The sequence below is a fragment of the Moschus berezovskii genome, chromosome 1 (genome assembly GCF_049115385.1).
Source record: "Moschus berezovskii isolate FMDL1 chromosome 1, NW_MosBer_1.0, whole genome shotgun sequence".
NCBI classification, from domain to species: Eukaryota; Metazoa; Chordata; class Mammalia; order Artiodactyla; family Moschidae; genus Moschus; species Moschus berezovskii.
The window spans coordinates 15,355,635-15,369,998 of NC_142460.1; the positions used below are offsets into that span (position 1 = coordinate 15,355,635).

Here is a 14,364-nt window from a genome sequence, read left to right on the forward strand (position 1 = left end):
CCGAGGGAGGGTGGACTGGAGCCGAGGGACGGCCGGGGCGCGTCTCTCCCGCTTGCGCCCCCGCGGGGACGGCTTGGCTGGGGGCGGCCGGCAGGTGCCCGGGGCCCCCTCCCTCCGCGCCACCTCCAACCCCGGCGGGCCTCGCCCCGGCGGGCGCGGGTCTGGGGCGCGGGGGCGGGCAGGCCGCGGGGGCGGGGCGGGGGAGGAGCGCCCGGGAGGGCGGGGAGGAGCGCGGAGGAGCGGGGAGGAGCCCCGGGCGGGCGGGGAGGAGCGCGGAGGAGCGCCCGGGCGGGCGGGCGGGGAGGCCGGCGGGGAGGAGGCCCGGGCGGGCGGCGGGCGGCGCCGGCCCCTCCCTGCGCGAGCAGCTGCGGCCTCGGCGCGCGGCGGGCGGCGGCGGGCAGCGGGCGGCGGGCGGCGGGCGGCGGGCGGGGGTCCCGCGCTCCGGCGCCCAGAGCCGGGCAGAGACCCTGGCGGCGGCCGCGGCCCCGACTCGCGGCGCCTGCTGCGCTCCGGGCAGGCATGTCGGAGGCGGGCGGGCCCCCCGGGGCGCCCCCGCTGCCCCCCGCGCCCCCGCAGGGCCCCCCGGGCGCGGCGGCCGGGGGCGCGGGCTCCTGCGGGCCGGCCGCGGCGGGGGCGGCGGCGGGCGCGGCCGAGGGCCCGGGCGGCGGCGGCTCGGCCCGGATCGCCGTGAAGAAGGCGCAGCTGCGCTCCGCCCCGCGGGCCAAGAAGCTGGAGAAACTCGGGGTGTACTCCGCCTGCAAGGTAGGCGCGCCGCCCTGTCCCCGCCCGCCCCCGGGCCGGGGAGCCGCCCCGGGCCGAGCCCCGTCGGGGGGCGCCGACCCCGAGAGGCCCACCCCCGCTCCCGCGCAGTTGCTCCGCGCCCGCGCTGCCCTGGGGCGCTGCTGCTCTGTAGGAGCTCGCCGGAGGCGCCTTCCGGGAGCGGAGCGGGTCTCGGTGAGCCCCTCTCGGGGCCCCGCGCGCCCCCCTCGGCCCTCGGCCCCGCCGGGCGGAGCAGGGTGGAAGCGGGTCGCGACCCCGGACTGCGGGCTCGCGGGCCCGGGGCGCTGCGCGTGCGGGCGGCCGGGCGCCCGGTGCTGTTACTGGTGCAGCCGGGACGCCGCCCCGGCTCTCGGCTGTAAACAGCACCCGCGCTCCCCTGCCCGTCCGGACGCGGCGCCGCCGCGGGGGCCGCTGTCAGCTCGGCTTGGAGCGGGTGACGGCGGGGCGGGGACGGGCGTCCCGGCCCTGCGCCCCCCCGCAGAAACGCGGCCAGGCCGGGCGCTCGGGGTCGGTAACCCCGCGCGCGCGCGTCCCCCGACCAGGGGGCGTCAGCGTCCGCAGGGGCTTCTCGGCTCCTGGGTGCGCTCCCCTCGGCGCGGCTCAACGCCCTGGGTAGACCCTGCCCCGTTCCGTACAGGCTTGACGGCAGGTGTAGCATCCACTCAGACTTGAGTGCGCGCGGGCATCTCCCGGGAGCCGCTTCCATACTCACTCGGTGCCAAAGGGCTGGGACGAGGCTGAGACGCTGCTCTCAGGTGGTGTGATTCTGGGCGGCTCACAGGCCCCATCCCGAGGGGCAAACCCCAGTGCCACCCGGACGGCATCGGATTACTGAAACTGGGAGACAGCGGTGCCCCGAGGCTGGTGTTTCAGAAGGAGCAAAAGTGAACTAGGAGGAGAGTGCTTCTTAGAAGGGACCCGGGGGAGCCTAGATGAGTTGAGAACAAGGTGGGGGAGCCGCGGGCGCAAGGCAGGTCTGCGCCGGGCCGGGAACGGGCCCAGGTACCCGGCGGCCGCGGGTTCGGAACCAGACGGGCTCGGGCTGGCGCTTGTCCGCTCCGTGTTTCTGGTCTGGTTTTTTAATCGGGTTCCTTCTCACCCTGCTGCCATCCTAACTTGCCTGAAGTTTTGGTTCTGTCTAAAACCCTTGAGCATCTGTGCCCTGCATTCATATTTTTAATCCTTTCGAATGTCCATGAGTGAAACTAGCACCTTCTAAAGTTTGTAACTTGAGTGTTTTACCTTCACATTAACAACCAAACCTGTTGGAAGGGAAAACCTGTGTCGTCGAGGGTCTCTTGCTCCTGGGAGGCTGCAAGTGTCCATGTCTAGTTGGTCATTCAGTGTTAGAGGGATTCCCATCAGGGTGCCAGGCCTTGTGCTAGCTGGGACAGTGACACCCAGAATGTGTCCTTCTGGGGTACTGGCCGGATGTGTCCGTGGCCTTGCCTGCAAGTGGTGGGTGAACCAGTTACAGTGAATCTGAGAAAACCTGCCATCTTAGAATGCTGTTGGCGCTCAGAGCAGGGCCTTCACGGACTGGAGCAGGGGTTGGGTAGGAATAGCTTCCTGGAGGAAGTGTCAGTGGGTGCTGAGGACTCTTAGTGGTGCAGGGTGGGGTGAGCTGCAGCTGCTTGTAGTGGAGAAACTGAAAGTAGTTAGGACAGCTTGGAGCTGGGCCAGTGGGACCGAGAGTCCACTCCCCAGGGCCCCAGGTTGGTGGGGAGGTGTGTGTGGCCAAGAGGGAGGCCAGGGATCTTAATATTATCTCGGGCTTTTTGTTTGTTTGTTTGTTTGTTTGTTAACTGTTCTTGAGTGTGAGGAGGTGCAGGAGACCAGCATCTGTGTTCTTTTCTGAGCTTGCCTGTACCTTTTATGTAAGAAAACCCCACAGGACACATTCCCCTACCTTCTGTCACTGAACGGCCACTCGGCAAAAGTGACATCTCTCTGGAAAGAGACAAGTACGTTCCTGGGGGTCGGCGGAGGGGGTGGTGGTGGTGTTGGAGCTATTGAAAGAAAACAGGCCTCAGACCTGAAAAAAGATCTGGCCTTTAAACTTCACAAACAAACAGAAAAAGAAGGGAACTCGTTCCTAGCCAGGGAGGGGCCCCACACCCCGGAGAAAAAAAGAAAAAGAAACAAACTTGTTTTGCAGGATCCAGAGTAGAGTTCTTTGAACTGTGTCCTGGCCGAGGTCGCTCAGGTGACCCAGGCAGAGTGATCGTTAAAAATGTAGGCCTGACCATATTCTGTCCCTGCTGACCCTTAATTTCTCTTTACCGCAAGACCCCGCATGGGCTGGCCACTGCTGTCTCTCCGTCCTCTTTTGAGGGCTGTGCATGCAAGGTTCCCTTCTGCCTCAGGGCCTTTGCACAGACTGTTCACCAGGACCAAAAGCTCCTCTTCCCTCACCTTCAAGCGAACTCCCAGCTCTTACTGCAAATCTCAGATTCCTTGCATCACGTTTACAACCCTATTCAGCCTTCCCGTTCTAAATTTTCAGAATCCCCTCTGTACTTATTTCTTCTTCCTGGTGCTTTTATCTTGACTTTTAATTGTGTGATTATTTGATAATGTGTTTGTCACTCTGAATAGATCCTAAGTGATGTGGTTATTGACTGGCTGAATGAATTAGAAAAAACCGAGATGATTAACTGCTAGAAGACCAGTAGTGAAATTGTAGCCTGACCACTCCTTGACAGCTGGGTGGAAGGAATTGGCGATTTTTCACATAGGGCATTTCCAGGACTCTCACAGATGTGCATAGGACTAGGTTTTTAGTGTTATACAAGGAGCCCCGAGTAAGTTACAAGGAGCCCAAATCCACATCTGTTTGAATGAGAGTGTAATTTATGTACCGGAAAACCAAAACCATTACCTGACTCTTCCTAGTGAAATAGGCCATTTCTCTACAAGAGGAGACTGGAGGGGGTGGTGGGCGAGAGCCCCCTGAGTTCACATTTCAGGCCCCATTGCGTGGCCTTGGACACGGACTGTACCTAACTCTGTTTCCTTGTCTACAACGTGGGCCTAGGAGCCCCCATCTCACAGGGACACTGAGGGCTTCAAATGGGCTCCTGTGTCTGAGCCAGCAGGTGTGTGGTCCATGGTGCCATCCTCTGAGCAGCTCAGAGTAGGGGGCCCTGGAAACGCGGGAGTCGAGAAGGAACACGGGGCTTAGTCTGCTGTCTCAGCTTTGCCCCGTGTGTGGCCTTGGGCACCAGTCACGGAGTTTCCCTCCGAACCTGGCTTGCTTCATCTCTAAGACGGAGACCATGACTTCAGCCCTGAAGTTCAAAGACAGAAGGTCCCAGAATGTTCCCGGAACCTTAGACTGTTGGGTCCACAACTGGCAAAATGAACCTGCCTGGTGCTGAAACAGAAATAGAGTTTCAGATGTAGAAAACAAACTTACGGTTTCCAGGAGAAAAAGCTGTGGGAGGGGGATAAATTGGGAGATTGGGGTTGACGTGTGCACACTGCTGAGTATCAGATAAGCACAAGAAACCGTCCTCAACAATCTGTGATTCCCTCCAGGGAAAAACTCTGAGGAAGCGTGGGTGTATGTATATGTAACTGATTCACGTTGGTGGACATCTGAAACTAACGCAACACTGTAAATCCACAATACTCCACTAAAAACTATCAAAAACAAGAAAAGAAATTGCCTGGCGCTGTGCTCAGGGTCCCAGTCAGGGGCCGCCGAGCAGTCACAGGGGACGCAGTTGATGGGATTCCAGGCTGAGAGCCATACTTGAGAGAGCGACGGGGGCACAGGGCTAAAAAATTAGTCTTCGTTTAAAAAATAATGGTTTGTCATCTAGAAGGGGCCCTGGGTGTGAAAGGCAGTGGGCACAGGCACAGGTGCTGCTGTGAGAGAGAAAGCTCCCTGCGTTGAGGTATCGGGGCCGCTGGCAAATGGGGGTGGCGAGAACCAGTCTTGAAGTTGAGGGAGCACGGGAAGCCTCTGTCTGCATTTGTCCGTCCTCCTGGGAGCAGATTGCTGTTCCAGCATCTGGAGCAGCGGCTCTTACCCAGGAGCTCTTGTGCCCCCCAGGGGATGTTTGGCAAAGTCTGGGGACATTTTTGGGGAAGGTAATGGGGGGAGGCAGCCCTGCTGGCAGCTGGTGAACAGGCCCGGGGTGTTGGTGACATTCCGTGGTGCGGGCCGACCCTCCCCACCCGCTGCAGGGACCCGGCCCCCCGAGACAACGGTACAGAAGCCGAGAAACTGCCTCAGGAGAACGTTGATTTGCCCCCAAATACCATAACTTTGCGGAGGGGGGAAAAATGAATACTTTTCATGTTAATTTGAATAGCACTCACAACCTGAAAAAAATCTCGTTTGTGAATCCTGGGCATATTTTTAAACAGCTTTATTTTGGTATAATTTATAGACCATAAAACTCACCAACTGTGTGTAGTCAGATGCTTTTGAGTAAACATGTCCAGCGTTATCACTCTGCCATCCCTCCCACCCCCCCAAAAGTCTGGTCACCACCACCCCCACTTCCCACTGTGGGCGCCCTTTTAAGGTGATGTTTTACAGGTGATTGTTGGTTTGCAAACAGAAACTCAATTGAAAGTATCTTTTGGGAGACATTTTCAGATCAGTATTGTTACAGCAGACCCAGGTGGGTAGGTAAAATGTTTGAAACAAAAAAAACCTACTCAGCCTCTAGCCACATTGCTCTAAAAGGGGGTGCCGTGGAACCAAGCCCCCGGGCAGAATGTTTCATTTGGCAGGCACCATACAGAAAGTGAGAAAGATGACCAAATTGAATTATTTCCTTCTAAACTCTCAGAGAAGATTGAAATGCCAGCCTGCAAAGCCTTCGGATTACAGTTTGCAGTTTTATGTAACTGAGAAAAGTAGTTTATAGGGCAAAGCAGCACAAAAATCTGCTGGGGACTGCTGTGTTTTTGGAAGCCTGTGCTTGCAAAAATAGTGTTGTGTGAGGCCGTGCTGGTGGGTCTTGGGTGTGTCTGTGTTTGCCATTCAGTAGATCTAAACCTGGTTACCTGTCCACACTGGCAGGATTTAATCCCGCGTCCATTTAATTCTGTAAATCCATGGGTCTGACCATCGTAGGGAATGTTGGCGGGTGAAACATGCAGTTCCATTCCAGGTACCTTGGAACAATCAGAACATCTGCTTCTCAGATGACAGACCTGGATACTCAGCTCAGTGCCAGTAAAGCCTGGGTGTCCGCGGCTCAGTGGCTTCTGACGGAGTTGTCTCTTCCACCCTGAAAGGAAGGTTCGGGAAGAGTTGTCAGAGGTTTCCGGCTCTGGACAGTCTCCTAGTTCGAACCCGACTGCCACGCTTTGAATCTGCCGCAGTGCCTGTGCAGGACTGCAGGCCAGCCTTCCCCCAGCGACCTGAAGGGAACCTGGAGGGCCGCCTGCCCCCCAGCCCGGTGCCCCCGGGCAGGCCTCACCTGCCTGCCTTCCAGTCTCCTCGCGGGTGGAGTGGGAGGCAGGGGCCGCCTAGTCGGTTTACCACGAAGACAAGACTGTCGAGTGTCTCCGAGCCTTCTTAGAACACAGGCATTCCGCAGACGTCTGTTTGCTTTTTTAAAAGTTTCCGTTGCTATCAGCACTTCTGTCGCTAGCTAGCGTTTTGCTGCATGTCATCTGATGCTTCCACCTGGGGAACAGAAAGGCTGGGAGGCCGTCTCACTGGCGGGGCTGGGAGCGGAGGCGGGAGCCGCCCCCGCGCGTCCTCCGCAGGCGCTCCCCGGCGGGAGGGCGCCTTCCTGCAGATGGTTCCCAGGGGCCTGCGTTCGAGGCAGGCGTGCTCCTGCCCCCATTGATGTTCTGCTCCTATTGAGAGGATGTTCAAAGGCTTTCTCTAGTTAAGTGAGACGTGCAGGCCATAAAGCGAGCAGAGTAAGTGTTCTTTATGACTGGCCCGGGGCAGACAGATGCATGCCCCAGATTGTTTTAAAGCTGACAATCAAGAGCGCCATCGCGCTGGCCCCAGAGAGTTCCCTGTGGAAGGGAGATGAAAGGGATATCAACTCGGGCCGTCCCAGGTGCCAGATGGGCTGCAGAGGTGAGGACTCGCAGGTCCCGGGAATTTAGTAGGAGTCCCAGAATAGCTCCAGATAAGACTGCACGCGCAGCAGAATTTCAGCACAATCCAGACAGAAACAGTCTTTCTCCACTTGCGCTGCATAGCCGGTGCAGTGCTCAGATCTTCAGTGTGTATGAGGATTGGGGGTGCGCTTTTGCATATTTGCACGTCTGTGCCGCTGTCACCCAGATGACTCTGGAGCGTCTCCAGCCCCACGGAGGCCCCGTGTGCGCCCTCCCCACCGCCGGCACCCTTTTTTCTGATGCTTCATGCCAGAGACTAGCTTTGCCTCCTTTGGAGGTCACATCAGTGGAGTCACAACATGGCGTGACCTCCTTGCCTTTGGCTCTGGCACTCCACGTGGCAGCCATAGGCTGCGTGTGTGTTGTCAGCTGTAGCCCTAGTTCGTAAAAGCCTATGTTTTTAAGCTAGAAAACAAGTTAAAATTGGTTAACCATTTACAGAATGGAAGTCATTGGATGTGGACAGCTTCCTAGGATGAATTTTAATTAGGCTTGTGAAACTTTTCTATTTTTTTAAAATTTTTTGTGGCTGCACTGCTCTGCGTGGTTTGTGGGCTCTCAGTTCCCTGACCAGGGATTGAACCCAGGTTCCCAGCAGTGAAACCACGGCCTCCTAACCCCTGGACCGCCGGGGAAGTCCCCTGATTAGGCTTCTGAAAGAAAAGATGGGGATTTGATCTTCAGATGTACCGGAAGAATCTACACAAGTTTAAGAATGTGACGGGAAATCTAGGAGGCGTGCCAGCTGCGCAGATAGAGAGGGGGTCGGATGAGAGGAGGATCCTGCAGCCTGTGGCCTTCCTCCTCCCTGCAGCCTCTTGGGGAGCCCTTGCCTGTGAATGTCATGCCAAGACCTGCTGTCACCTGCCTTGGCTCCGGAAGGAGACTGAGCTGTACACTGTGTCCTGTAAGCCACGCAGAGCTGTGCATATTGCGTGCGGTGGCCAGGTTCCTAGAAGACTGGCTGAAGTCCGGTCCAGAGGCTCCAGTGGACGCTGACACCTCCGTGTTAATGGCCCAGGGGGTGGACACGCAGCACAGAGATGGTTCCTCCTGGTTCACACCCACCCAGTCTCCCGAACTGCTGAGGCCACTAGGGGCCTTGTCCTCCCCAGGAGCGGCAGTGAGGCAGCTCAATTACTGTACAGCCTCTGGTTTTCCCAAACAACTCATCCTTGAAAACCCGTGTTAAATGTTGAAGATAAGCTTACTATTTAATGGAATCATATGGACCATAAAGGAATCTTTTCTGTAGTTGATAGGGCTAACACACCAGGGTTTTCATCTTTTTGTCTTGCGTGTGCAGATATATAACACAGGGGTGTTATCCCCATGCCATTTATATATTCACTTAACATTTGTTTCCATGGGCAACTTAGGAGGACGATTGCCACTCAGGTAGGCTTTCTTTTTTTAAACTTACTGGAGTGTAGTTGATGTACACAGTGTTGAGTTAGTTTCAGGTTTCCAGCAGAGTGAATCGGTCACATATCACCACGCTGTTTTGCTTCTTTCCCATATAGCACGTTCCCTGTGCCGCACAGTATGTCCTTGAGTGACAGTGAGAGTCACTCGGTCGTGTCCCACTCTTTGGGACCCCGTGAACTATACTCCACGGAATTCTCCGGGCCAGAATACTGGAGTGGGTAGTCTTTCCCTTCTCCAGGGGATCTTCCCAAGCCAGGGATCAAACCCAGGTTCTCCTACATTGCAGGTGGATTCTTTACCAGCTGAGTGACCAGGGAAGCCCACAGTGTGTCCTTGTTAGTTATGTGTGTTACACATGGTAGTGTATTTATGTCCATTCCAATCTCCCAATTTATTCCTCCCCACACAATAGGCTTTCTTTAATTTGCTCTTCTGTTTGTACCCAGAGACCAAGACACAGGACTTATTATGTTTTTAATCAGGAGTCAAATGCATTTATTTTGGAAGAAAAAGCGTGAATGATGTCTCTGACGATTCCCTTGGAGTGACACACCACCTCACCTTAGGAGGTTTCCTGTAGTCTCTTCAGTGACCTCAGGACAAGGTGTGGGGGCATTTCCATAAAGTCCACACGATCGAGCTGGCCTCCACCCACACTGGGCCTGGGCAGCCTCCTGGGAGGCTTCTGTGGTCCGCAGGAGAGTCCGGAAGTGCAGGGTGATTCCTAACGTCCTAGTGACTGATGGCCGCTGCTCCAGTTTGCATCGGCTCTAACAAGCTGGTGTTGAAACTGGCTGGCAGAAGGCCAGGGAAGCCAAGGTCAGCGCACTTTGAGACAGCGATGTGAGTCCTGGCAGCCAGGCCTCGCGTGTCCTGCAGGACCACCTGCCCCACCGCCTCCCAGGGACGTGTCCGTGAGCACTGGCAGGCCGGACGACGGGGTGGGCTGGGGTCCCAACGTGCTGCTTTCTTGCTGTGAGTCTGTGGGGAGGTCAGGGTCCTGCCCCCTCCACAAGCCTCGGATCTCAGGGCTGTCGAGCGGAGAGAGGGTTCCTGCCAGCATCCCCATTCATCTGGCAAACCCTCCTGGAACGCACCGGGCGCTGGCGTAGATGCAGGGACACAGCGACAGATGGGCGCTCGCTCTGGGAGAGCTTGCTTTCTGGTGGCAGAAGCAGACAGTAAACAAGAAAACAGCAGAGAGTGCTAAGTGCTGCGCACCCAGAGTGAAGACAGAAAACAGTGTGGGCGAGGCTCCCTGGGCGGCTCCGCCAGACGTGTGCCCGGAAAGTCCTCTCCAAAGAGGGGGCCGTCCTGGACCTGAGTGGCAGCAGGGAGCCAGCTCTGCCTGGGGCCCCGGGCCCTAGGGAGAGGCCGCTGCAGAGACGCCGACCCAGGGGGCTTGGCGGGGTCACAGGCAGCCGGGACCGCTGGGCTGGGGGGGCTGGGTTGCCAGAGGATCGTCCTCACAGGGCGAAATGATCTGATCTCCCACTTGCGAGCAGTTTCAACAAATGCATAGGCAGACCCAGAACGTTTTTGTCACCTTGGAAAGTTCCCCCAGAAGCAACCGCCGATCTTCTTTGTGACCCCGAAGGTTAGTTTTGATATTCCTGCATTTCTTATAGATGATCCCACATGGTACACACTGTTCTTTTTCCTCTCTGCTTAGGATTTTGGGTGTTCATTCATGTTGCTGCATGCATCAGTAGTTTATTTCTTTTTACTGAGAAATATTCCACTGTATGGATGTACTATGGTTTATCTGTCTTACCTGTTGATAGATCTGGCCTGTTTCCAGTATCTTCAGAGAAGACCTGCTTATTTTAAGCATCCTCTTTGGCTGCTCTGAGAAGGATAACGTGTGTAAGAGAGAGTAGAAAGAGAGGGCCATTGGACGTTATTACAGTCCGGGTCTAAGTGTATGGTGGCTTGGACGAAGGCAGAGGCCAGGTGAGGAGACAGCTTGAGGCTGTATTATGAGTTTAGAAGCAACAGGATTTGAGTTACTGGGGGGCATGCTGGCGTGTGAAGAAAAGAGGTGACTGTGTGTGATGTGGGGGTTGTTGGCCTGAGCAACTGAGACGAGGGATCCATTTACTGAGACGGTGAGACCGCGGGAGAAACGTTGAGACGGGTGAGAGTTGAGAACTCCCTACGGTCGTGTTACGGTGTGATTCTGAGTCAAGGGTGACGTTAAAGTGGGATGATTCATTTAGCAGCTGTGTGTAATATATGGAGCATTCTAAGTAGTTAGCAAATGGTAGCTACTATTCCAGTTACAGGCAGTGCTAATGAAACCTAAGTGTCCACAAATGGATAGAGAGGTGTGGTGTGTATATACATTGGGCTGTTACTTAGCCCTAAAATGGATGAAATAATGTCACTTGCCGCAGCATGGATGGATCTAGGGGTTATCCTACCAAGTGAAGTAAGATGAATACCATATGGTATCACTTACACGTGGACGCTAAAATAGTACAAGTGAACTTACAAAACAGAAACAGACTAATAGAAAACAAGCTTACGGTCCGAAGAGTGGGGGGTGGATACCTTAGGATTCTGGGTGTACCGAATAGACACTGCTGTGTACAAAACAGGTGAACAGCAAGGCCCTGCTGTCTAGCACAAGGAACTGGATTCAGTATCTTGTGATAACCTGTTACGGAAGAGAACAGAAAATATATATATACACACACAGCATAACTGAATTACTTTGCTGTATACCTGAAACGAACACAATATTGTAAGTCAGCTAAACTTGGGGAAAAAAAAACCAGTGCTAAGTGGTAATTATTGATCCTAATCCGGTGACTTGCCCAACTGGAGGCAAAGGAAAAGTGGGGAAACAGGAACAGTGGGAAATAGGGTCCCCTGGGTAAAGAGAGCAGTTGATGGAAGGTCTTGTGTTTCAGGCAGAAAGCTTCGCACTGAATCCGCGTGCTAACAGAGCCTTTGCACCAGGAGGAGGTCGAGGTTTTGGTGTGGGGTGCTTGCTCCTTGGCCCGCCGGGTGAGTGCAGCAAGCAGGCCTCTCTGAGCGCGGACTCGCGGGTCCTGCGGGCCCTGGGGTGGGCAGGTAGGACGATGCGGGCGACAGTCGCCTTGGGAGCGGCAGACCGAAGGCCTGATTTTGCTGGTGGCATCTTTGAGCGGAGCCCGTGTTCCGTGCAGGGCAGGGCGGGCGTGTGCTCAAGCTGGGGAGGGGACCTTTCCTTCCGGCCGCTGGTGGGGGTCTGCGGGGCCTGGTGAGAGAAGAGTGACCCGGGAGAGGCTTCGGAAGGAGAGCCAGGTGGCCTGGGACGGGGCCTCGCGGGCAGCTGGGTGCCCTGGGAGCTGGGCACGCGGGTGTAGGCGAGCGCGGTGGGCAGGGTGCCGGGGCTGCGGGCGGCCTCGAGAACCCGGCTGAGGAGCCGGGTGGGGGTCTGCTCTGCGGCCGGTGCGGCTGCCAGGCCGAGCCCACGGGGAGCGGCGCCCGGACAGCGGGCGGCCCCCGGACAGCGGGCGGCCCCCAGGCTCTGCCCGCCGGCAGCCCGAGGGGCCCTTGCCCGCGCTGGGGGCTGCGCCGGCCGCCTCGGTGGTCTCCTCGAAGCCCACGTGGAACGTCCGCGGCCCTGCGCTCCAGGCCGCAGCCTCCCGAGCCCCTCCGGGGGCCGCCGCTGGCGTTGGGCCCGGGGGCGGGCTGGCTGCGATGAGGGCTCCGGCCGTTCTGACGGCCTCTGGGGGTCAGGGGGGCCTGGGCCTTGGGTTCGCCCAGGTCTGGTCAGGCACCGACTCGACTGCAGCCTGGACGCAGGGACGTCCTCCGGACCCGGGGTCTCCTCCCAGAGCTTTCCGTTGCTCTGATGTCGGCGCGTCTCCGAGGGTCTGCGGGCGCTGTGCGGACCCTGTCTGTCCCCGGTGGTCTCCCTGCGCTTGCTTCTCGGGGCTGAGTTCTCCCCTCTGCACCCGGACCTCCTCAGCCCTCGTGTTCCTGGTCCCACGTGGCTTCCAGACCAGAAGGCGCCCTGCCCCAAGTCTCCAGGGACGCCTGCGTTTCCCGGCGCCGCACTGGCCGTCGGTTCTCTCCGTCCAATTCTGCTTCCACTTTTTTTCCTTTTTATGGCTGTACCCTGCTGCACGTGGGGTCTCAGTTCCCGAACCCAGGCTCAAAGCCGCGCCCTGCAGGGGAGGCCGGAGATGTAACCGCTGACCACCAGCGGGTCCCCAGTTCTCACCTTCAGTCCCGGCAGATTCCATCTCCTGAGGGAAGACTGTCTCCCCACTTCCACTTCCTTTTACCTGCGCTCAAAGCCCCCAAATCTTAAAGACCCCGGCTTCCAGTCACAGTTCTATGCTGTCGGCGGGCCGTCCACGGGCAGTTGTGTAAGCCAGAGGGATTATCACCCAGTGAGGAAAGAAAAAAAGTTCGTGTCCCAGAAAGGATGGCTTAGCCGGTTAAATTCAGTGTGTGGAAAGCTCCGGTTAATCAGGGAGAAGACAGGTTTTAACAGTCGCATCCCCGAGGCCACCTTCACGTTTTGCTGCTCAAAGTGTGGTCCTCATGTCACTTCTTAGAAATGAGACTCTGGGGCCTCACCCTGGCCTTCTTGATTCTGAATCTGCATTTTAACAAGATTGCTGAGGTAATTCGGGGGCAGATTAAAGTTTGAGAAACACGGCTGCAAATCCCACGAGTATCGTTGAAACTGCTTCCAAAGTGGTTCACTTCCAGAGACAACATTTATTAGAATCACAGCTCATACAGCAGACCCTGGGTGTTGCTGTTTTAAAATAGGAGGAAAGAAAAAAAATTTTTTCAAAAGAAATACATGATGAAAAAAACCAAAAAGACATGCTTACAGTTAAGAGCAGAATTCAGATGGCTCACAATGGTGGCAAATAAAATCTTAGACCCTCCCACCCCAGTCCTCCCAACCCCACCTCACTCTTGCTTCTCTTGGAATCGTTTTCAGAAATTGTCAGTCTCCCTCCTTCCCCTGCCCTCCTGAGGCTGCATCTTCCATTTTCTACTGTAGTTTAAGGAGGGGAATGGAGTCAGTGTGCAGAAACCCATTTCGGATTCCGATAGAATGAATTTGCAAACAAGCCAGAAAGCTTCAGGGCAGCAGGTCAAAGGTGTCAGTGAGTGACAGGAACACCAGCAAGAGGGCTTTATTATTAGCGCGTCTTAATTGTTTCTGCCTCTCCACTCATTGTGAAAACAGGGCAGCCTACTTAACGGCTTACTTATTTCTGTCGCATGTTATTTCTCCTTTGCTGGGGTAGATTCTGATAGGCGTGGCCACCTGGATGCTCTGACTTCTTTTGCTTGCTTTTTCCCTGATCAGAAAGGACAGTGATGGAGACCCCCCCAGGGGCTGGTTTTTTATTTTGATGGTTTTTAATGTAGCTTATTAAGGTTCTTCCATTTGTATTTGAGAAAATAAGCCGCAATTTTGGGACACACTGTAGAAGACTCATATTTGAATAGATAGAATTTAATAGCAAGTTCTTGCCCTTTTAAACAACAGCTTTATTGAGGTATAATTTGCATGGCATAAATTCCTTTGGCTTTAAGTGTGCAATTCAGTAATTTTAGGAAACTGAGTAGTGTAGTTATCACCAAAATCCAGGTTTCCGTTACCCCAGAAAGGGCCTTGTGTCCTTTTGAAGTCAACCCCATGTGCACTTCCAGCCCAGACTACCGTCGATTTTCTCTGTCCATGGGATGTTCCAGGCGAGACTACTGGAGTGGGTTGCCATCCCTCCTCCAGTGGATCTTGCCAACCCAGGGATCGAACCCGGGTCTCTTGCACTGCAGGCAGTTGCTTTACCGCTGAGCCACCAGGGAAGCCCAGTCAACTTTCCACCTCTATACGTTTGCCTTTTCTGGACATTTATATAACTGAAATGTATAATATGCGATTTTTTGGTGACTGGCTCCTTGCATAATGTTTTGCAGCTCTTCCTTGGGTAGCTTGTATCATCACGTCACTGTTTTCTGCCCTGGCATATTCTAGTAGGTATGCCCCATTTTATGAATGGATTGATGGACTTTGGGTTCTTTTCA

The 14,364-nt window shown here is 55.7% G+C and overlaps 1 protein-coding gene across 2 annotated transcripts in view; it reads left to right on the plus strand.

Moving 5' to 3' along the window:
- The first annotated feature begins 387 nt into the window (after positions 1 to 387).
- KAT2B (lysine acetyltransferase 2B) overlaps positions 388 to 14,364 on the plus strand; it is a 92,706-nt gene continuing 78,729 nt past the window's right edge. The window contains exon 1 of one of the 2 annotated variants that reach the window (XM_088835457.1): positions 388 to 762. In XM_088835457.1, coding sequence (XP_088691583.1) covers positions 520 to 762 — 243 coding nt within the window. In that variant the 5' untranslated portion in view covers positions 388 to 519. The remainder of the gene's footprint in view (positions 763 to 14,364) is intronic. The other variant, XM_055417157.2, reaches the window with a different exon arrangement.